The sequence below is a fragment of the Lontra canadensis genome, unplaced genomic scaffold (assembly GCF_010015895.1).
Source record: "Lontra canadensis isolate GAN:19392208 unplaced genomic scaffold, GSC_riverotter_1.0 scaffold47, whole genome shotgun sequence".
NCBI classification, from domain to species: Eukaryota; Metazoa; Chordata; class Mammalia; order Carnivora; family Mustelidae; genus Lontra; species Lontra canadensis.
In genome coordinates, this window is record NW_022631041.1 from 14,455,508 (window position 1) to 14,481,019 (window position 25,512).

A 25,512-nucleotide genomic window follows, 5' to 3' on the forward strand; every position below is an offset into this window, starting at 1 on the left:
ATCCCATTCAAATTCTGTCAGCTATCTTGACAATGTTTCCTTTTCCTTTTTGCCCCAGGATCCCATATGGCAACACATGTTACACTTCAGTTAAATTATCTCTTCAGTCTCCTTCAATCTGGAATATTTCCTCAAGCTTTCAATTTTTTGTCCTCAGGAATCTGTAGGATGACCCCAAGCCTCAGTCTGTTTACTATTTCTTCATGACCAGACGTCATACTGTCTAGGTAGGAATCCCACCAGATAGATTTCTCAGTGCACCACTTGAGGGGACACACAATGTCAACTCATTTCACCACTAGTGAAGTTAATTTTTTGACAGAGAGAGATCACAAGTAGGCAGAGAGGCAGGCAGAGAGAGAGAGAGAGGAGGAAGCAGGCTCCCTGCTAAGCATAGGGCCCGATGCGGGACTCGATCCCAGGACCTTGAGACCATGACCTGAGCTGAAGGCAGAGGCTCAACCCACTGAGCCACCCAGGCGCCCATGTGAAGCTAATTTTATCATGTTGTTTCCAAGATTTCTCCCCTGTAAAGCTGAAGTTTCCCCCTTTTAATTAATACCTTGTAGGAACATATTGCAAGATTAGGCCAAGATCTTTAAATAAAAGATCCTCTACCAGTCTTAGCCTCCACTGATGACATACAAATGAATCAATCACCACTACAATGGTTGCCAAATTATCATTCTTTCTACAATTATCAGTTGACATTCAACAGTAGTTTTTCCTCCTTTTTCACTTATTTATTCACTTACTTACTAAATCAGTATAGATTCTTGGGTTCCTACTGTAGTCAGTTAAGGTCCCTGTCTAGCTTAATGAAACTTACTGAGAACAAAACCCCAATTCTATCTTTAATTAAAAAATTATATTTACTCAGAAGCATTCATAATGTGAACAATACAGCTATAGCTTTTTTTCTTTTGCAATTACACAGAGGTATTCCATTAATAAAACAATTATTTCCTATTAGCTGCACTGGAGACAACTGAAGATGACAAAACTACCACCCCCACACAAAACTAGTTTCTGCTGTGCACAAACAAGAACCTGCTTTCAATTTCCATGTCAATTAACAATCCTCATACTGTACTAGGAAAAGTTAGTGGTTACTGACAATACCACCAGGACAGGACTATACATTTGATAGTGTGTAAACTATATAAAAAAAGACAACAGACAGTTTAAAAACAAATTTTACATAGCCTACATTTCAATTTCAGTTTTTTTTTTTTTTTTAAAGGAATGAGTTGTGTACAGGAAGGGTAAATGCTTAATAGGTAAGAAAGCACCACCCCACTCCTCATCCTTTTTATCTTCCTCCTCTTCCTTCTTTTTCTTGCTTTTCTCAGTCTTGATGACTCCCCCCACCCCATCCCCTGCCCCTGCCCCGCTCAGCCTTGATGGCTCCTTCCCACTGCGCCCCCGGCATCAGGCTTTTCTTTAGTTCAGTACACAGCGATACCCTCTTTGTATTTTTCCTTCAGCTTAAAAGCCTTCTTTCTTAAGTCAGCTTGTCATCCACAGCAGTGTTGTTCCATGTGTCTCCCAGTTTCTTTGAAACATCACCAATGGAGAGGCCGGGATGTTCTCCTTTGATTTTTGGGGCGATACTCAGAACAAAGCAAGAAAAAGGCTGAAGGAGGCCTCCTGGGTGCACTGAGATTCTTGAACTTTTTTTTCCCCCTTTAGGAAAGATGTAAGTTTTCATTTCTCTTTTACAGTGTACCCTATCCACCTTTGCCATGTCTTCTAATTTTTCTTTCCGCTTGGTAAACATAGTCTTCTACCTCTCTGAGCACTTCTTAGAAAACTGAGTAGCTGACTGAAGCATCTGGGTGCTTCTTCTTGTGCTCCTCCCAGTGAGTTTGCACGAAGAATGCATATGATGACATTCTGCCTCTCGGCTTCTTAGGATTTTCTCTGCCCATATTTAATTACTCTCCTCAGTGAGGCAGAGTCACCCAGTGCATCACTGCCCCTAGCGCGGTCTCTCACAAAACCCAGATTTTAAAAATTATAATTTCATACAGTGATACATATTATAAGAAAAATACTGTAAAGTGCCTAAATGGGATAAATAATGATGGTAGAGTACAGAGAGGGAAGGTAGTTAGGAAAAAATCTCCAAGAGATTTTTCCTTCAACAGAGGACTGCTAATAAAGGAATTAGCCAGGGGCATATTTTGGAAAACATAATTTCATGCAAAGGGAATAGCTACTACAAAGGCTCCAAACCATAAATGGACTTTGCAAGTTTGAAGCACAGAAAAAGACTGTGTAAAGAACCATACAAGAAGGGAATTTGTCTTACAGACATATGTGTACATCTCCCCTAATAAAGTCTAAGGTTCTTGCAAAAGAGAACATTATTCATTTTTATCTCTCTAATTGACTGGTTGATTCATTCATCATTTGTTCTACACCTAATGTATACACTAGATACTCTGAGGCATTACAGATCTAAAAAGATTCAAGAGAAAAGTCTTAGTTAATAAGAAGTTCACAACTTAAGAGAGTGACATCTAAACAAATTCACTGCAACATAAAAGAAAGATACAATATAACAGAATTATGAAGTTCAATAACAGTACTCTATTTTCAGCTAAGTCTTTTTTTCCCTAAAAATTGTCATGCTTTTTAAAGAGCAGTCTGCATTAAGTCTCCTCCATTTTTCAATTCCCAGCTCCTCCTCCGTGCACTGTAATCTCATATCCCTAATATTGAAATAAAACAGTTTTTTGTCAGTGTCATTAATGACCTTGACAAGTCGAAAAAATGCCTTTCAGTTCTCATTTACTTTAGGTTTACATCTTTTATAAAATACTAATCCTTTGTCTTCTTTCTTTTAAGATTTTATTTATTTATTAGAGAGATGGAGAGAAAGCACAAGCAGGCAGAGTAGCAGGCAGAGGGAGAAGCAGGCTCCCTGCTGAACAGGGAGCCTGATGCAGGGCTCAATCCCAGGACCCCGGGATCATGACCTGAGCCTGAGCCAAAGACAGCTGCTTAACCGACTGAGCCACCCAGGCATCCCTAATCCTTTGTCTTTTAAGACACCACTTCTTTTATTTTTCTCTGGCCTCTTAAGCAGCTCTCAGTCTCAATAACTGACTCCTCTCTTCTTTCAGCTGTTTTAAAAGTTAGCTACAAACATATATGAGGTAGTATAATCAGTTACCATGTTCAATGATTTCCAAACTGAATCCTCTAGCCTTAATTTTTTCCTGAGCTTTCAACGCCTCTTGAATATTTTTATTTGGCAATATAGACAACCATCTCAAATTTAACATGTCCACTGTCACAAATTTCTCTATTTAAATCCCTACCATAATAAATGAGAGACTTTCTAACCAGTCACACAAGTTAAAAACATGTGATCCCATACTCTTCTCTCTCAATTCTTCCCTAGATTCAAATTAAACTCTCAAATCCTAGATTATATTTTTAATCCACTAGTCCCATCCCTACTTTCATCATGACTCTGTTCAAGCCATGATGATTTCTTTCATCATGGCTTGAACAGAACCTTTTCACTGTTCTGCCAGAACACTTTCACCAATTCTGACAGAACCTTTTCACCAATTCCTCTATATATAGATTTAGTTTCAATCCATCCTTTACAATAATGCCAAAGGGATTGTTAAAAAGAGAAATCATACTCACTCTTCTGTCTAAATCTGTCATTTTCTCTCCATTGCCTTCAGGAAAGAAACCCACTCCCTTTCATACACTACCAAAAGGATCTTGATCATTGTGTCCCCCACTAATATCTCCAGTTCTTGCTTAATGATAATCCACATTTATTCTTTGCCATATCCAGTAATATACAACTACATGTTATATTCTTCCAAGGCTTATAAATGCCTTTCCCTGGTCTGCAATATTCAGCTAAATTTAGCTGAGGTGAAGTTTCCCTACCATCTCCTACAACACGCTGAATTCAATATTTCTCCTCCTATGATATTTCAGTATCTTATATAGCCCCATTCAAATTTATCAATTGTATCAATATTGTCTACTGACAATCTGTAAACTCTCCATGGACAGATACTTTGTCTTTCATTTCTAGAACCCAAGTGTCTAGAAGATTGTTTATAACTTAGGGCATTTATGGAAATATTGTATATTCTTTTGCTTTAATTTGAAAATAAAGATACATTTGGTTTTTTTTTCTCTGTGAAGGGGCAGTGGTGCCTGGGTGGCTCAGTCCGTCGGGTATCTGATTCTTGATTTCTACTTGGACAGAAATCCCACAATCTCAGGGTTGTGGGATTGAAACCTATGTCAGGTTCTGCACTCAGTGGGGAGCCTGTATGAAATTCTCTCTCTCCCTCTGCCCCTCCCTCCACTCACTCACTTTCTCTCTCTCTTGAATAATAAATAAATCTATAAAAAAGGGCGGGGGATCTTTTTATATGGCCCTCAACATACTTTTTTATATTATGAGTGAATGGCTTCCTCCTGAGAGAATTCATTAACTTTATTTTTCTTTGGTAAATATTATTTGAGGCAGTGATTCTAAAACCAAGTAAAACAAATTTAAAAACTAAGAATTAGGAAGCAAATCTGACTCAGTAATTATGCAATCTCCCTCCCTGGGTTCTTCTCATTATTGTACTGTGAAAAAAAAAACATTAAAAAATTCTAATACAAAATATTTGTACATTGTCCTAATACAGATTTCACTTATCAATTACAAATGACTTCATTTTAGATCCTGTACAAAATTTGTAAATAAGATTTTAATTAAGAAACAAAATGGATAAAATTTATTTAAATCTATCTATAAAATCAACAGCAGGAGGGAAAACAATGACTTCTTACTGTAAATCTTGATCTATACTAATTACATGCATTATTCCATTCATGTAGTCATACAAATATCTTGTAGCGTTGGTATTATTATTATTATTGCCCTTCTTCCTCCTTTTTTAGAGATGAGAATACTGGAGATTACAGTGGTGAGAAAATGTGAGCCATCTAATGCCAAAGCTGATGGTCTTAAACACAGTGCTATCCATACTGCCTCTAGCTGTCACTCAGAAAGGACCCAAGAGAATCTGTCCCTTGGGAAAAAAAACTTGCAAATACATCTACATGAAAACTTCAGGAATGTGTAAGGTCTTCAGATACCAAAGAGATAAAAAGTAAAAACTGGTTGATCTATTACTGAATTGTTATTCCAATAAATAACAATGTGCTCTCTCATAGGAATCGCTCATTAGATATGCATGACCTACTATCCTAAAGCTTTATCTCATCAGTTTTCAACACCAATTTTCAAAACATTGGTCAGTTGCTAGTGGAATTTCCAGTGGAATGAGGGAACACCCAGCAGCCACCCCACTTTATGAAGTTAATAGAACAGTGAACACATAGGCATCCTATTATTGCCACTTGAGAGAACCATACAAATACAAGAAAATTTTAAATAACAGTACTTTTCATATCTACGCATTTCTTATCATATGATAGCATTTTGGAATCTACAACTACAAATCAGCAGTAAAAAACTACAAATAAGACTATGAGTCTGGCCCAATTAGTAAATTATATCACATACATAAAAAAATCAATTTTAGACTCTAGTAAGACTCTTATAAAATAATACGGAGATAATTTTCTTCCCTTTTAAAAGTGTCTTCAACTAAAGAAAAATATTCAGAAAACAGCTTCTTCAAATGTCATTCCTTCTCCCCAAATTAAAAGCTCCTAAAAGCAGAAATTAAATGTCTAGCAGAGGGGCTGCATGCTGATTTTTTTCTATACAGGGCCAATAATTATCTTCAACTTTGCAGTCATAAATACCCACATGTGCCAGCCTTTGTCATTACTCAACTCTGCCATTTGGTAGCGCAAAAGCAAATGTAGGCTATACATATGTAAACAACTAAACATGCCTTTGTTTGAATAAAATTTTATTTACAAATACAGGTGGAAGGCTGGCTTTGACCCACAGGAATAGTTTGCTATCCCTTGGTTCAAAGTGCTGCTCTTCCAGCTCCTTACCTACCACTCTAATAAACTCAGGAGATAGCAACAGCACATTATTTCACTACATTTTCCCTCAAAAAAAATTCTAGAGAAATCAAAACACATAATCCTTCATAAATTACAAGAAATAAATACTTACCATCCTATCATTTTTAAAGAATCCCCACAAGATACTTCACTAACATAAAAAATTAAGTCATATATTTTTTTAATTATTTATTTATTTATTTATTTATTTATTTATTTTTTATAAACATATATTTCTTTTTTCCCCAGGGGTACAGGTCTGTGAATCTCCAGGTTTACACACTTCACAGCACTCACCATAGCACATACAAGTCATATATTTTTATAACCTCAATGAAATGGCGTAACTTTATCCTTACCAAAATGAAGTACAAACACAATGTAATGCTTTTTTCTTGTTACTTCAGTTTATTACTATTTTTGAAAGATTCTTTTGAACACTACAAATACCAGATTTACTTTGTTTTGAGAAATGAATTTAAGTATTTGCATACTGAGCTTGAAAATGGTAAATGTAATTTTCCATTGCCATTTGAAAACAAATTACTATTACAGCTATATCAAGCACTTTAGCAAATATACAGAGGCCTGTTCTCCCCTTTGAAAATCATGACCTATCAGAAAATTTCACTTTTATTTTACTTCATAGAGAACATGGAGATAAAAGAAAAGGTTAAAGAGGAGAATACTAATCTAAGAAATGATCTGCAAATGCCTGAGTGGATCAGAGCCAGGGAAAAGATATGTATGGAAATCCTTTCCCACATCCTGCTGTTTATGCTATTTTACAGGTGACTAGGTACAGGGTAGGGAAGCAGATATAAATAAATCTCAGTTTACAAGCATATTTATTTAAAAGAGGAATCTGTAATTGTACCCAACTGTGTAAAATTTGCAGCTGCTCTCCAAAGACAGAGATAGGAATTTCCATTATAACTTCCATTTCCCAGTTTCTTAAAGAAAATTAAGGACTTTGTGAATGAATGCATACCTTCAGCTTACAGGGTAGCATTTAAGTACACGAAGAGTGTAGTAACTACTACCCTTAGTGTATATAATAGTTAATCACCTAAAAATAAATATTTCCAAAAGTAATTTTCTCAGTTAAAGCTGAAAAGCTTTGCTTTTCTCCATTTAACAGGTTAAAAGAAATAAGAGCAAGTAAGCCCAAAGAGCCTCTTTAAACACAACATCAAATATACTGAAGAATGAGGTACTAAGGATAATATAAAAAGATACATTTAATAATCTCCTCTAATTTGCTTAACACACTTTCGAAAAGCCCCTGGTATGGAGTTTAAATTATTATATGGTATTTTTATAAAATGTTAAACTGCATATTTGATATAATGCCGGGACTCTCACTTATCCATAATATAGCACCATCATATACCTGTACTACAACATTTAGGAACTTTCCAAACTTGAATCAAGTCCAACTTCAAGTAAAATCCTTTATCATAGTAAGCTAAATTACCTGAATATCCAGTTTTTCATTAGCAGAAAAAAACACAAAGTTCTGTTTCAAGTTCAACTATAATCGATGTTTCTTCAATGCCATATATGAATTAAGATAATACTTCAAAATTACTTACAGTAAATATCCGTCTGCCAGTTCGATCAAAAGTTACACAGTACACAGATGACAAGTGTCCAAGAATTCGTTTATGCATTTTCATGTGCTGATATACTGCGGTTGGAACAAGTCTTTCAAGCCTGTATTTCCCATTCAGCTTCCGAGAAAACAAAGTATCCGCTACCAAGAGAAAAGGGGGGAAATGAGTATAATACAGAAATTAATTTTCTTAATTATCATCTTTTAAGCATTCACATATTCCAACTTCTCAAATGTTGTAAAAACAGAGATGCTTTCTAATGTTTATGGCTCTGAGTTTTCTGGGTAATTAAGTCAGGCACTATTATCCTAATTTTACAAATAAGCAAAGTCAGTTTATATGACTGAAGTCACAAAGTAAGTAAAACATGAAGCTAGGATTAAAATTTAGACTTCTTTACTCTCTGGCTAGTACTCTTAAAAAACCAAAAACATTTACACATTATTTCTTTAAAATGCCCCCAGGAGATACAGTTTCCAACAACGGCAGTCAAAACTGGATCCAGAAATTTCTACTTTTCATCAACCAGCAATTCTTGAACACATGAAATTTGACATGCCAAATGATGTTTTAACACCCGTAAAATGATTCTCTAGAACCTATTAGCCCTTTTCTGTCAATTCATCCATTTTAACCATCTTTCAAGATATGACTGAAGTTTATCTTCTGTCCAGAGCCTGATGTGCTGACTTCAGCCCAAAATGTTTTCTATTTGAATGTATTTTCTATTGTGATAATCATAGATAAAGAAGGTGCTCAATAAATATATGTTGACTGATCTGCAGGCTCATTATTCACTTATAGATTCCTTTTAATATACTTTTTAAAATTACTTTTAATATAAGGCTTTTTTTTTCTGACTGTGACTGCCATCTACTTTGTATAGTAAGCACTGCAGCTTCTCGCTTGAATTTAGTCCCAGAGAAATTTAAACACACCTACAAAATACTATTTAACCTAGATTTAGAGTCCAGTAATTATGTCCTAAAGTTGACGAAATACAAGTATCTTGGCATAACATAAAACATCTCAGTACTTATTGTTTTATTCCTGTACAGTAAGTGTTTGGCTCACACTATATTTAAAAGCAAGAAAAAAAAATTGGGGGGACTTGTGAAGAGAAATGTAGAAAAATGCTCTGCATTACATTTCAAGGAATAATTACATTTACATGTTCTTTTACTACATCAATTATTTTATATTCTAGCAGAATATACCTCTTTGCTATTAGCACATAAAGTCTATGCTACCATTTATTTTTAACATCTGGGGATATGTGGGATAAGCTCTGAGAGTTGTAAATTAGTTTATTTAGGCTTAAGCTAGTTACACAATAACAGTGATTTACTGTTTCTAACAAACCTGATATATTTTTCCTTATGCACAGAAATCTTCTAGTAAAAGACTTCCTCTAATGTTTTGGTTCCAAATTGATTTAGATCAAGAATCACACAAACACACAGACATCAATTGTCTTGTCAAAGGAGAACTTATTCAATACTAAGGATCTTATCCAAATACTAAAGATCCACGATATCTCAGACTCACCTGTCTAATCTGTAAGAAATTAAGTGATGACAAATGACACAAATGTTGACAGTGTTACCAAGATATAGTTAATTCCCTCATCCAAAATTTACAAAGTTCTCAAAATGACAAATTTTTTAAGACATTCAATACTGTTCAGGTATAAAAATATGATTACTAGAAATAGTTACAATATCAAAATTATTTTAATGATCAAGTACATGCATATGTCAAAATTTTTAAAAATAAATTCGTTATAAAGACCATTTAAAAATCGGAGTTGACCAAGTATTTTCTAAGCAAAAAAACACTTAAGCAAAGAGAAAGAGAAATGCTGCTGCTCTCTTGAACAGTTTTTTTTTTCCCTTTTTTTCCTTTTTTTTCCTGAATCTTTCTAAAATGGGTTTAAATCTTAATTTTTATTTCAGGAGTCAACTGAAAAAAAAAGAATATCCCTTTCAAAAAGCTACTTTATAGTCAGCTTTACAAATCAAACTTTCCAGAGACATTATTTGAAATATATTTATAGTTAAAAGTATAATTCTGTACTACCTTTTGTTATGCTTGGCTACCAATTAACTACTGAATATCTATTCTACAACTCTATCCCACCCAAGTCCTTGATTTCAGACAAATTACAAACTTGTGTAACAATAACTAAAAGATAACCAAGAGAGAACAGAATGTAGAATTCGCCAGTAATAACTTGCTGGACAAACCTGATAGAGGGAGTTAGAGAAGAAAAATAAAAGTACGGTTCAAAAGTTGAAGTTAACCTGAGGAGGCTTAATTTGTAGGCCCAACCAGATCAAATAGGTAGAGAATTTTTACAAAGGTAGAGAGAGGGATGTTCTAGGACTCCAATCCAATGAATTCATATTTTCTTTTACCATACCATTTGCATAATGTCTATCTCCCTTACCAGATCTTAAATACCCTAAGGAAAGAAATTCTGTCTTATTCATTTTTCCCACAACTGAGTGCAGAACCTTTTTAAATAAAAATCTTAGTTAATAACATACACAAGATGGTTCAATTTAATCTATAGTTATATGGCAGAAAGGCAAATGGCAATTATTCACTTTCTAAGGAAACTGTTAATAGACTAATTGGATTTTTGAGTAAAAAGGAAATGTCTCTTGGATTACAGAAACTCCTTAAATTTTATTAAACTAGAACATCAATTTTTAAAATGAGCATGGTTAAACAGATCTAAGGGGTCACAAAGGAGTAAGTTCCTTACATGACATTATTATAGTTTTAACCTTAAATCAAGTAGCATATAGGACTTGGTTTGAAAGTACATTTATTTTCTTAAGTATGGCGATGAGAAATATTCTTAAATTAAGGCTGCCAAAGCAAATTTCTATCTTCCTTCACTTGGCACATTCTTTCCTACTTTCTTAAGGCCAGTTAAAATGTCACCTCTGCTAGTAAGATTGTAGTGAACTTCAGAAGCAACCTAACTGGTTACCTTATAGCATCACTCCTGTGCTCCAAACTACAATGATCTTCCTTTCATTCAGAATAAATACCAAATCCTTTACACATCAAGCCTACTAAGGCCATGCATAATCTTGTCTCTCATCATCTCTCTGATTTCACTTACTACTTGAGACCCTTTATTTAATCTGCTCCAGCTACTCTAATCCCCCGCCCCCCATTCTCCCAACACAGAAGGAATGTTCCTCATGTGGGGTCTCTGGCTGTTCCCTTCGGGTACAATATGCTCCCCACATATAGCTAATTACTTGACCTTCTCCAACGTTTTTCTCAGATTTGTCACTTCTCAATGAAGCCTAACCTGATCAGTTCATTGAAAACTGCAACTCATTCCCTGCCACCACCTAGAACTCCTGATCCCTCTTTACTCAGCTCTGTATTTGTTCTTTTTCCATCACTTATCAACAGATTGCATATATTTATTTGCTCATATGTTCACTGTTTATTTCCTGCCCGTTTCCCACCCCTACAATTTATATAATAAACTCTGTATGTACCAGATTTTGTCTTTTTTGTCCTTAATATTGCCTAAAAACTGACAATGATGGCTGGCACTCAGTAGATGATCAGTATGCATTTGGAGAATTTAATAAATTACACATATAATAAAACAATTAGGTTTAAGGAATAAAACTAAAATGGAGGATTTACTGAACAGATTACCCAGAATCTCCCTAAATAGTTCTTCATTTCAACTGCTCTGCTAAATAGATTTAATCTGGAGGGAAAGAGAAAAGTAAACATATTTTACTCAATTTCCTGGTAAAATAGAACTGTAAATAAAATAAACGTTCCAGAAATCACTGTTACCCATTTGAAATATCAGTCTCTTTAAAATATGAAGAGGGGTGCCTGGGTGCCTCAGTTGGTTAAATGACCGACTTTTGATTTTGGCTCAGGTCATGATCTCCAGGTTGAGGAGCAAGCGGGTGCTCAGCATGTAGTGTGCTTGTCCCTCTCCCTGAGCTCTTCCCCCTGCTTGTACGCTCTTTCAAATAAATAAAATCTTAAAAAAAAAAAGTGAAACTAAATAAATAAGTAAAATTTGAAGCGAGAAAAGGAACAAAATGAAGAACACTGTCATCAATAGCAAATCATTCAAACAATCTTTGAAACAAAGTCTGTGCACAAATCTACATAGCTATTAGAGAAAAGGCCCACAATTTCTTAATGTTAGATATAACTACATACCTATCTAACCAGTAGATTCATACCCATTACTTCTCTAGGATTAAGGACAATAAATCAAATCCCCCCCAAGTCACTCTTTCCCAGTTTATACTTATTTTTCAAGAATTCTTTTTTCTAATCATAACACTAATGTGTACTCAGTGTAGAAAGTAACATAAATGAAAGAAGAAAAATCCATTAATTCTATCAGTCACTTTTAAAATTTTTATAAAGATTTTCCTCATAAACAGCATTTTAACAGCTCCGCTGTATTCCTTAATGAAATAAGAGTTAAGCTTTAAGTTTGACAGACTTGTGTTCGAACCTGATATTAGGGGGACTTTAAGGAAGTTTCTCTCTCTCTCAACTTTAATTTTTCTGTTATGTTTCTCTTTTTAAGATTGTATTTATTAGAAAGAGAGAGTGAGAGAGAGACTGCACAGAGAGCACAAGCCAAGGAGAGGGGAAGCAGAGGTAGAGGCAGACTCCCTGCTGAGCAGGGAGCTGGATATAGGACTCTTCCCAAGCCACCCAGGCGCCCCTAGTTATATTTCTAGAAACATTTTCCACAATATACTTGACTTTCATATTAATGCTGTTCTTTGGCATCTCACAATTTCACAAATTTTAGTCAATTCTTTCAATATTTTTTCCTTTTTAAAATAATTTCTTCTACTGATTTAATATGAAGAGTCCTAACCAGCCAACAGTATAATAAATATCCATTTACATTTTCTTTTACTTCCCTGTGGTTTAAAGTTCTCACTTACCTCTTTAATTTATCTGGACTTTTAGTGTATATTGGGGTGAACCTCTAAAGATATTTTTTCTCCTCCAAGTAACCATTTGTTCCAGACTTTTCATTTACTCATCTTTTTCTACCCCATTAAATTGTGATTATCTTATCTTATAATTTCTGTGCTACATCACTGACCTCATGTCTATTTATATGCCAGTGCCAAAATTTTGATTTTATAACTAATGATGTCTTAATATTTATCTGGCTATTCTTCATCATTATGCATCCATTTTAAATATCTCAGTCTTGATTATTATCTAATTTGAGGATCACTGAGAAGTTAAAAAATAAATTTGTTGGAAATGTAAGGTTAATTTCATTCACTCATAAATGAAAAAACTACCAGAGTTTCTAAATAAAATGCAAAAGTAGTTATAATTCATAATTAATAACCACAAAAACAGTTCCTAAATTAAAGTAGAAAAGAGTGAATTCTGGATAATCAGTACCTAGATTTCATTCTAATCTCCATGATCTGTGTTAATAAAGGTTTTCTAAATGTAAAATTAATAACTCATAACTATAAAACAAGAGTTTGGAAATCTATAAAACTAAACTTGAGTGAACTACAAAACTGGTAATACTTGTAAGCAAGACCACATGAAAACAAATTCCAAACTGCTTTATTGCTAGGCAATAATTAGTATTCCCAACAAAATAATGCTAGATTCACAACCAGGCACTCAGAGGGCAATTTCTAAGGAAATGACCTTCCAAGTTCATTACAAGTCCAAAAAATTGCCTACATGCGGTGTTGGTGATTTCAAAATTTTCCATCAGATAAATGTATTGTGCAGTGTAAGATATATGATTAGGTGTAAAATTACATAAAATCTTCTTCATTTTAAAGAACCACAAAAATGTTCTAATGAAAAGGAAATATGACTATGGGGTCACAAAAAACAGCCATATAAATCTCTAAAAGAGAAGTTATGCTAAAGCCAGGAATCAAATACCTTGAGAAAATAGCTGTGAAGAGGAAAAAGACACCAGAGCTCATAGCTAGAGAGGGTCTTACTAGAAGGACTTCAAGAATCTAATGATAGAAAAAATCTTATCTGCTTCAAACAACAACATAAATACAACACAATACCTAATTTGGTGAGAAAAATGACATTTGAACACTATTATGATATGTAGCAGTTTTGGAAAATAATGGCTAATAATACTGAGTGCTTCAGTAAAGGCCAGGGACTTTACATATATTCTCATTTAGTTTCACCCATCTTTTAAGGTAGGTACTACTATTATCCCCAATAAGGGGATGTTCCTTACCAGTAAGGAAACTGAAAGACAAAATGTAACTTTCCCAGATATGAAGCCCAAGGGTTGAATTCAGGCAGTCTGATCCCAAAGGGCACACTTTTATTAGGTAGACAGAGTTTAGAAAAAAAGACTGAAATGAAACATGCCAAAGTGTTAATAGCAGATTACCAGAGAGACTGATTTTTGAGCTATTCTCTGCTTTCCAAGTTTTCTCTATTAAGCATCTATTCATTCTGCTTAATTTTTTAATTAAATGAAGTCTATCAGTCTACCTGAAGGAACTCAAAAGAGCAATATGAAAAGTATAAGCGGTCTAAAGAGATTAACTTAAATTCAAAGAATGAGAAAAACAGGCCCAGGGATAAAGAAGCAAAAAATTTAAATTTATTTAATCATAAAAAAAGAAACCCTCAACAATAAGTATATTGAAGTATCAGAATTGTATACTATAAAACACAATAACCATTGCCAATTTGACAATGGATTGAATGATAAGCTACAAAGAATTCACATCTGATTTGGTTCAAAAGCCATAAAATAACACAAAGTGCCATCAATTTTGTTTATAAGTTTTGCTTCTAAAATCTATCCCATTAAATTTTTAAAGTACAAAAAAAATATATCAAAGATTGTGTAGGTTCAATTTTATTTGGCAAAGAATTGCACAAGAAGGAAATTTTAACATTTAACTGACTATAGAGCCACAATTGAAAAGCTTATTGCAATAATTTTCCTGAGGTTATTAACATAGACATGAGTAGGAATTAACAACCAATATTCATAATTTAAGGGCCAGAGATAATATGGGGAAATAATTCAACACAGAGTGGTTTATGTTTACACCATCATCTGGTCTTTATGTCATCTTGCAACAGTAACTAGCAACCAACCAACATAAGAACAAGACAAACAAATCACTATTACTATAATGAACAAAATTCCCAACTTTAAAGTAGCAAGGGGCTGCAACATTAGAAGGACAATCCTGTGAACAGCTTTTGTCCCCAGAAAAGAGGAAGGAAAGAGAGAAGAGAAAAGGGAAATAATCACCTGGGTAACAGAGTACCCATTAGAGCTTCTCCATTTAACCACTGTTAGCTAAAATAATTAGAATGCACAGTAACTACCCTCCAAATCTCTACATAGTCAATTCGGTGTTCAGTTATACCTGCTGTATGAAAGACATCATGTTTCTAAAATTTAGCGGATACTACAAAGATAAATAAGGAGAACTCAAATACTGAAATAAAATACAGGAAGTAAAGAGATCATTCTAAGAGTAAAGCAAAAAATCTCAAGAACCAAGTATGTAACAAGCACAAACATAACAAACCCCAATATACATACATTATAACTACTAGGACTGTAACTTACTAGAATTGTAAAATTACTTGATTTGTATTACTCTTCCTCCTCTTTTCTCTCTTGGAAACTTGTCTTGATATTACTTCAATCAGAAAATAATATAATGCCATAATATTACCAGTTTTAAATATTTTTTATATGTTTTATAGTAATTTTAATAAAAACTCATTCTTTAAAAGTTATGTAGTTTTATACCAAATATTTTCATCATTCAATTTTAAATTAAGCATTTATACAGCATCTACATGGGCCAAGTATGAACTAAAGGATGTAACAAAGAAAAGACACAGTACTTACCGCCATGGAGACTGCAGTATAGCAGGGAAGACAGATATGAAACAAGGACTTACAACAAGAAGTGTCAGCAAAAAAAGGGTTCAGAAAAATCTTGAAATATACAGTAGAGGGTCTTAAATATATGGCAGGGGAAGGAGGGATTGTATATCAGCGAGTCAGGCTTTTCTGAAAAACGCACACTTAAACTAAGACCTGAAAAATGGAACAGCCAAAGAATGTTGGTGGGAAGGGAGAATATTCTAGGTTGAGGCAAGAGCATGTGCAAAGCTCTGAGACTGGAAAAAATACAGTACTCAAGCCAGGTAAGCACACAGAGCACAGGGGACAAGCATGGAGAAAAGAGATGGGAAAGTAGGGGGCAGACTGCAGAGTGCTTTCTAAGCTACAGTCAGGCTTTCTGGACTATTTCCCCAAAACAGTAAGTTGAAAGTTTTCAAGGAGAAAGTAATGGGAATAATGTAAGATTTGCTTTGGGATAAAAACTGCAGTTTTATCTCTTTACCACAATAAGAAAAGATCAGAAGGGATTTGACTAAAAGCAAAAGCCTATTTTGCAAAGAAACAAAAATGTCATTTTAGAAAAAAAATTAAATCAGTCTGCTAACAAGATTCTTAAGCCTTTCTCAAGGAACTGAATGATTTTATCTCAAATTATTTATCTGGTAAGAGATAAACTTTAAAGAACATACCACATTTTATTCTTTCTAAAGTTCTCACTCTGAAGCATACTTCCAAGGCTCCTATACCTAAATCAATAAATGGACACAGGTGGTACAAGACTAATGCATAAAGAATTTCACAGAGAAAGCAAAAAGGTGCTAAATAAATGTGACATAAAGTTAAATGCATAAGATCAGAAAAAAATACCAGGGATAAATGAGTTGGACGCTACTTCTTAAGGTTCAGTTTCTTCAATAACATGGGGCTATCTTGCAGTGTTGCTATGAAAAGCAAACAAGACAAAATGTATTTGTAAACTCAAAGGTATTATATATATACTAACATTTATACTGACTATCCTTAAAGAATCAAACCTTCATGTTATAAAAGTAAATATTACTAAACACAGGTTTTCTTTTACTTTTTAAAAGACTTTTGTGGGAGATCTTTCCTCCCCCTGGGTCCTCCTTAAGGAATGGAAACAACTGTTGCTCTATTTATATAAATATCTACTCAGCCTGCTCATGGACTTCCCAGTTTCAAGACGGCTAGATGTTCAATCGTTAACTTCAAAGGTTCCCTGAAGAAATTCAAAATAAAAAGTCAGAGACTTTATGAAAAAAGTAAGATAATTTGCTTCACCTATACAGATATGAAATTCAACATTAAGCCCAGTAAGCAATCTGGAAAAATAGGGGACACAAACTAAAAGGGGTAATGACTGACTAGTGCTTCCTAATTACTATTCCAACTGTTTGCCAGACATACAACAGGAAGGCAGGGCGCACAGATGATACCTCTCATCACAACTATGACCTTAAAAAGAATCTCCTCTCATTATTTACAAAAAAGAAAAGAAAACACAGCTACAAAGGCAACAATTTGAACTCACCTAAGTAAACCGTCATTCTTCAAAGTGTTTCCCCTTTTTTGGTCAATCATAAGTTTGAAAAGAAATTTAAGCAAAAGAAAAAGTATAAATAATAATGTCTATTTTATATATTTGGTACTTTGGCATAATGAACATTAGCTTTATTCCCTTAAAACAAAAGCACAATACATCTTAGGAGTCTCTCATAGCTACCTGTTCTTAGAAGATAAAAAAAGGAAGTAGAGAAGGGGGAAGGAGTGGAGTAAGCAGAGGAGAATTAAAGAAACAAAAGCCTCTGCCAAATGGAAATATATCATTCTGAATTTTTCTTGTACCACTCTATTCATTAATTACATCAATTACCTACCGGCTCTTTGTTTAGTATTTACTAATACTGAGGAACTGGGTCCATAAAAAGCAATGAAATATAATCCATTGATAGATAAATGGATAAGGAAGTTGTGGTATGTGTGTATATAAAAATAATGAAATATTACACAGCATCCAAAAAACGAAATCTTGCCATTTGCAACAATGTGGATGGAACTAAAGGGTATTATGCTAAGTGAAATAAGTCAGTCAGAGAAAGACATTATCATATGATCATATGATCTCACTGATATGTGGAATTTAAGAAACGCAGAGGATCATAGGGGAAGAGAAGAAAAAATGAAATAAGACAAAACCAGAGAGGGAGACAAATCGTAAGAGACTCTTAATCTCAGGAAACAAGCTGAGAGTTGCTGGAGGGGAAGGACGTGGGAGGGATGCTGTGGCTGGGTGATGGGCATGGGGAAGAGTATTGTGGTGAGTGCCGTGTATTGTGTAAGATTGATGAATCACAGACTGTACCCCTGAAACAAATAATATATTATATGTTAATAAATGAATAAATACAATCCAGGCCCTAACAGTATCATAGAAAAAAATAAAGGTAAATAAAGATCATTCAGGGGACAGATTAAAATATAGAAGCCAATACCAAAAAATAAAAACCTCCAAACACAGCTAAGTCAGAAATGATTAGACAACAGAGATTATAAAACTATTAAGACTAGATAAACAGAAGTAAATGTTAGAAGAAGATGAGTTCTAAAAGAAAAAAATGGTTACTGAGAAAATAACAGGTCAAAATGAATGAATTTAAATAAGTGACGAGCAGTTGCCTAACTGAAGATAAAGTATGGACTGAGAGCATAAAAGGCACAAGACAACAGAATATCAGGCAAAGAATAAATGAACAGAAAAGAAAGCACAGATTATTACAACCTTATAATTTACTGAATTATGTGTCAAATGTTAAATTATATATGTTAAACCTTATAGATTTCTAATAATGTACAATATTTCTGATATTTATGTAAGAAATATAGTCATATGAGGAAAAAAATAACCCTGTAACTTCCAGATCTCAGCCAAGTGCCAATTATGTTAAGAAATTACCAAGTATAGAATAAATCAAATACTGGAATGTGGCAAAACATAGCAGTGAAAATAAAAAGCGTTAAGAACCTTCTCTTCAAAAAAGTACTCAAGATTTATTAGCAAAATAATTCATTAAATCAGAATTATAGAAAGGGCAGAAAGTAACATTTATTGTAGCCTACTTCTGTGCCTCACTTTACTATCTTATTTAAGTTTCCAATTACCAAATATGGTAGGTATTATCCCGATTTTACAAATGAGGAAGCTGAGAGGCTAAAAAATTGAATAATTTGCCCAAGGCCACACATCTAGACTAAAGCAGACTTAAGATTTATATTCTAATTTTAAATGAATCTTTGCTGCCTTTGTTCAAACTAGTTTTCTCAGAGAAAACTATAAATGTAGATGAGATCTAAGACTTCTTTTCATGTATAAGCTTCTTAGTGTTAACTGGATGCTTGTGCAGTAAGGCTATTTTTCAAGGCAAAGCTGTTTCATTAACATACATTTTTAAGAATCAGGTTCTCTAGTACTCCTTATTCCCACCCATCAACACTGCAACCTTGCCACAGAAACAAGTAAAATGAAAGAAACAACAAGTAAAACAAAGATATGAACTACAGTGGCAAAAAAACAAGATGAGATATGGAAAACCCAGAGATATAAAGCTTACTTTACTAATATGGTAAATATAAGAAAAATGCAAATAGGCAATTAGCAAAAGATTGTTTTAATTTAATATATTATATAACTTTTCCACAAGATAAACATGCATTAAACAAATATCCAAATTTAACTTTAAAAAGTTTTTTTTTTTAAATTTTACTTATTCATTTGGAGAGAGAGAGAGAGAGAACACACATGCAAGGGGAGTGGCAGGGAAAGGGAGAAGCAAGCTCTGCTGAGCAGAGAACCCACATGGGGCTGGATCCCATGACCCTGGGTTCATGACCTGAGCCGAAGGCAGATGCTTCACCCACTGAACCACCCAGATGCCCCTAAAAACAGCTTTAATGTACCTAAGTCTCTTCACCCATGTCATTTACTATTAAACTACAGTTGTTTATTGTAGGCAAATACAGAGTAAATTATATCTGAAAATAGGCATAATGTGGGTAAGGAGGTTAGAAAAAGTACAATAACTGAGATTATTATTTTTTCTTGAAAGTAAATGTGCCTAATACACATTCATGTATTTCTTCCACAGAAAATCACTTAGAAGCTAGTGATAACAGACTGGTGGGATCTTTCTTTTTTCCCCCCATTAAAAGAGGCTCCAGAGGACTAGAAAGCATCTGACCATTTTTGTTTTCTTGCCCTGTGAATGAAGTCCAGTTTAATTTTCACAATTTACATCAAGGACTAGGAAATACAAAACAGTCAGGTTTTAAAAGCAGACAACAAAATAAAACAGGGTAAGAATGCACTAAGATAAACTCGAAGCTTGGTTCTTAAATTATACAGGTATGAGTTTTAGCATGCTGAGTGTAATGAACTGAAAACCGAATTCATTAATAAACTTTAATTTCTTAAAAATCAGTTTTCGGGGAAAGGGGGATGCCTGGGTAGTCAGTTCAATGTCTACCTTCAGCTCAGGTCATGATCTTGGTCTTGGGACCGAGCCCCTCAGCAGAGAGTCTGCTTCTTCTCCCTCTGGCCCTCCCCCTGGACGTGCTCTCTCTCAAATAAATTAATAAAATCCTTAAACACACACACAAACACACAGAATTTCCAGGGTTTTGCTTTAATTCAAAAGTATCTCTCTCCTTCCAATCATCTCTCACATTTTTTACTCACTACCCATTTCTGAACTTTTCTTGTCCCACTCTAGTTCATCAATTATCAACTGTCTCTTCATTTAATATTTACTAATACTGCAGAGTTGGGTCTTCAGAGAGTAATGAAACATAATCTCTATATTCCAGGCCTTAACAGTGATAAGGAAAAGAAAATAGAAAAGGAGAAGGAAGTAAATAATCACAACTATGTGACAAAAGCTACGGGAGACAGAAGTATAAGTGGACATTGAAATTTTAAAGAATGAATAGATATTCACAGAACAGAAGAAAAAGAGACATTGCAGAAAGAAACAGAGTAAGTACAGAGACAAAAGGATAAAAGAGTTTAGCTGACTGTTAAAAACTGCCAAAGAGTGTATAAAATTAGAGCACAGGTACAGGTGAGGAAAAGGTGGGAAAGATGGGAAAAGGTCAATTTTGTGAGCCGTATTACACAGTTAAGACTATTCAAAGTGAGAGAAAGGAGGCATGACATGATCCCACACGCATTTTAGAACTTTCAGAGTTTTCAGCTGGAGGCAATTTTGCCCCAGGGACATTTGGGAACATCTGGAAACATTTTTTGGTGGTCACAACTGAAGGGGGCAGGAAGTAAGGAGTGCTACTAGCAATTACTGGGTACAGGGATGCTGATAAAACACCCCACAAGCACAGGACATAGCCTACAACAAAAAATTATCTGACCCAAAATGTTAATAGGGCCAAGGATACGAAATCCTGAGGGTACAGGAATAAGACTAGAGGCAAGGAATTAGGCAGTCTACAATTCTAGGACCCAGAGGTCATGTTCTTGTTTATCCTGCAACTCCAGAACCTAACCCAGTGCCAGAGATAATACAGATTCCCGATTTCCTTAGTAAGTGAATGAATGATGTTAGAGTTCCAGGCAAGAAGTACCAAGGCCTAAAATACGGCTGTTGCAGTGGTAATGAAAAACAGGGTCAAGAGATTGGAACAGAATACATGTGTCTTATTTACTAAATCAATGTAAGATAAGAATCAAGAAGTCTAACTTGCAGGCTTGGAATAACAAGTTTCAGAGGGTCAGAAATTCTATTTTACACATTTTAAAGTTTCAGACAAATGTGAAATATTCAAACTGAGAAGTACAACAGTTTGCATATAGTCTGAAAAAAATCTAAGAAAGGAAAATCCAATTTATAACCCCTTTCATCTTAAATGAGCCTCTGAGTTTAAAACAGGAAGTTCAACTTAAAAAATAAACACACCCTAAATGCAGTACGGAAACCCGGATCCCATCCTAAACAAGAAAATGTAATTAGTGGGAAAATCTGGTGAGATATAAAAAAGGTCTGGTGTTTAGATAATAATAATGTGCCAGTGTGGGTTCTATAGTTTTGAGAAATGTACCAGATAACCTAAGATTATAACATTAGGAAAAACTGCATAAAAGGTATAAAGGAACGGCGAATTGTCTGTGCAACTTTTAGTATATAATTTATTCCAAAATTACAAGTTTATTTTAAAAAACCTATATCTAACTGTGTCAAAATTTAAGTATCTGAATCTATAGTATAAACATTTAAATCTGTAGTTTATGAAAAGCTAAAATGTTAAGGTTTTTTTCTTCTTACATCCATTGATACGTGGTAGTACTACCGCAGACCAAGGAAAGAGCAAGGAAAATCTTTAAAGGTAGCCAGAGAGAAAATAGCAAAGAGGAACCAAAAAAAAATAAAAATAAAAATAAAAATAAAAATAAAAATCTTCTAACCTATATTCTGTGGTAACTCAAAATGATACAATGTATCACCATGCAGGCAAAAAGCATGATGAACTTTTCTTTCCATTACCAACCTATTCCCAATTTTGCAGCAATGGCAAAATATTCAAGACTGTCACCATGGGCAACCAACAAGACATGATCCTAAACTATGACTATAATAAGTAGAATTGTTTTGATTAGTCCAGCTTTGCTTTAGTGACTTAAAATTATATGCAAAAACAGAAAAGCAGGTAAAACTGGCATTCTAATAGTTATTTTTTTAAAATATATAGAACAAATATTTTCCTGAAAATATGAGTGGAAGAAAAAAATTTATTTTAAACCCTAAAAGTGAAATTAAGTATTTCAAAAAGGTACAAAAATGACGTACTTGATAATTAATTCTGTTACCTAAATATGCCAGTTGCATTTCTCTGGTGTGACATAAAACCCAAGATCTTTTTGCCATATTCCCTATATCCATGTCAGCAATACTTACTGACCTGATCATTATGATTTAATACCAATTTTGAGTAACCAAATGCTACTATTTGAAAGTTTATTGAAAATAAGGCGTAGCAAAATGGAGTCAGTCTAGTTTAATGACGTACTGGACGTATAACCCTGATCAAGATGCCAAACCTTTTGATGCCTCGATTTCCTTCTCTATAAAATAATAGTAGCTTATAGACCACTTAAGGTTTTAAAAGAGAAAATAAGTGGAAAATGCCTGGCACACAGTAATTACTTACACAGCAAAAAGAGAAGTTACTTACTGTCAGTATTCTTGTACTTTATCAGCTACCACAGAGCTACTGGACAATGTGGTGAAAAAATAATATAACACATTCCCCTTACTATATAGACATGCAAGTTTTCAAGAGAGGATGGACGTCCCCTATAGGTTAAGCACCCGTAATGTTTTACCTTCCCCTTCTTTAAAGAAAACTATTCTGCCCCTAGTTTAAGTTTCTAAGTGCAAAGATAAAATATACTCTAGTATCTTAAATCCTTTCTTGTTTTAATAGTTGTTCTTTATATGCAGATTACCTATAGATACCACTATGTAACGAAGACACTCATATGCTAAAAAACAAAACAAAACATCCATGATTGTCCGCCACACAAGTATTACAAAGGATACCTTTGGAAAGGTCAGAGAAAACAAACCAGAATACATCACAGAGACAAAAAGATGAAATCATAAAAGAGAAGGTGATAAAGATTAAATAAGAAAGTCTACCATCTGTTCAATTGGAGTCCCAAAGGGGAGAGAATAGAGCAAAGATGATATTTTAAAAGGTAATAGCTGAGAATTTTCCAATGCCAGGAAAAGACATTACAGATTCAAGAAACCCAATGGATCTCAAACAAGAAAAATAAAAAACAAAACAAAACAAAAAAACAAACCACCAACACCAAGACATTATCACAGACTAACTGTAGAAAGCCAGCAAGAGATCACCTTCCATGCAGCAAGTTAGGAGATTTAAACCCACCTCTACCAATAATTACATATATAGGACAAACTGCTCTACATAAAACACAAAGATTGCCATACTGTATTTTTTAAAAAAACCACTTCTATGCTATTTTTAGGATATGGAAAATAATAGGACAAAAAGAAAGTTTAAAACAGTGAGAAAAGGTCTACTATATTAAGCAAAAGGCAAAACTATAATGTTGATGATCAGTATAACAACTATACAAAAAATAAATAAATAGATCTGGATAGGTGGAAGAAGGAGAATTAACACTCCTGGATAGGCAAAAGAGTGGGGGTGGGAGAAGACGCTATGACTAAAATATGAAAGTCTCTGAAAATGAAAAGTTTAGACTCATGCCAGCGGAAGTATAACACCATTAAAATATCTTAACCTCTTTTTACTTGAGCAAAACACCACAGCAAAGGTAGAATTAAATAAGATTACTATTACAGTGTTGTAGATATGACCTGAAAGGGAAGGAAGACACTGAAAGCAAGAAGGTTGGTTCGGAAGATGGTAAAATATCCAGGTAAGACAAGAGCCTGGTAGTAGAAGAGATTAAGAAATGAATCTAGGAGGCATTTCAAGAGGAAGACCTATCTACATCAGTTTTCCTTTGAAATTTTAAAGGCAAAAAAATGCACCATGCTTCATAAAAAAAAAAAAACCAAAACAAAAAAACTATTTTTTTTCCACCATAACTAATCTGTAATATGATACATAGTCGTTCACAAAAATCAATCTAATAAATTTTAGGAAACAATTTTTTGTAAAAGTAATATATCAAAGAGCAAGTTGGCCTACATTTGGTATAGTATGTAGAATCCATAATTATACATTATGACTTCTTCATTATTAAGATTACTGACACAGTAAAAAAAATCTGATAGCTTTTTCCTCTTTGAATGCTAATGCACAGAATATGAAATTCTCTTTAACTAAAACATTTTTGTTTTCATAAGCTCCTTAATAAGAGGAAATCAACTTGGTAATGAACTCACCAATGCTGGGTGGGCTACCATAGTTAACTGGTGACTCAGGTGGTCTTCCACAATGCAATGCAGCCAGAGCAGATCCTTTCCACACAACATGCTTGCAGCCTATTAAACACACATATTTTTATGGATCCAAAAATAGGACATACACACAAACAATAATGTCTAAATCCTACTAGAAATTTTTCATACTTTTATTTGTGCGCAGCAAGGACTGTCTTCCAGCTCCCAATAAAGTTTGTACTCCAGGAACGCTTTGTGGAATTTCTTGTTCAAGAAGAGGTCCTAGCCGATGACATATTTGCAGCAAGTGATCAGGTGCTAAATGTCTGTAATACTTCACCTATTATGTGAAAGACATAAAATGCTTGCTAAATAAGATAGTTCTTAATGTCAAATAAAATATACCTTAAAAAACACAGCAATTTGTTCTGGCTAGTCAACATTTCCTTTTACTTGAGGTAAAAGTTCAAGTTTATTCTGTGCAACCACTTGACTCACAAAATAAAATAGTTATCTCAACCACCCTTTAATTCATTGAGAAACAGTGCTAAAGAATTAATGTAACTAAATATAGCCAAGTTATAAATGAGCAGATTCTAGTCAACGCAAATACTGAACAAAGAAAAAATATATAGCATTATAACTAAAATGATTATGTTGTAGTTTAACAGGTTAATTTTCAAAAACTTCAAACAAAAGTCATCCAACTGTAAAATATAATATTTTGGATCTTTTATGTTTATAAAGACTATCTCCAGAATACAGGATAAAAAGACCTTGATAGTTCATGTTCTCATCACAAAATTTCAAAACATTTATATGGTCTCTATGAGGAATTTTGTAATTTATTCACAAAAAATCTTAGAGAGAAAGGCCAAATTCCAAATATTAATCTAAATAAGTTTAACTATAAAATAAATCTACCTACTACAAAAAGTCTGGGCACTTCTGGAACAACTTCAAAACACTGCTTAAATTT

General features: G+C 33.9%; 1 protein-coding gene and 1 pseudogene across 5 annotated transcripts in view; both read right to left on the minus strand.

The window, feature by feature from the left end:
- PHIP (pleckstrin homology domain interacting protein) overlaps positions 1–25,512 on the minus strand; it is a 130,915-nt gene that overhangs the window by 90,117 nt on the left and 15,286 nt on the right. For 4 of the 5 annotated variants that reach the window (XM_032873201.1, XM_032873200.1, XM_032873199.1 and 1 more), the window contains exons 5-7: positions 24,723–24,873; positions 24,537–24,635; positions 7,620–7,780 (exon numbers count right to left, since the gene is read on the minus strand). In XM_032873201.1, the coding sequence (XP_032729092.1) occupies positions 7,620–7,780; positions 24,537–24,635; positions 24,723–24,873 (411 nt within the window). Of the gene's footprint in view, positions 1–7,619; positions 7,781–15,279; positions 15,338–24,536; positions 24,636–24,722; positions 24,874–25,512 lie in introns of those variants that run through there. The other variant, XM_032873202.1, reaches the window with a different exon arrangement.
- LOC116876814 lies at positions 1,440–1,933 on the minus strand (annotated as a pseudogene).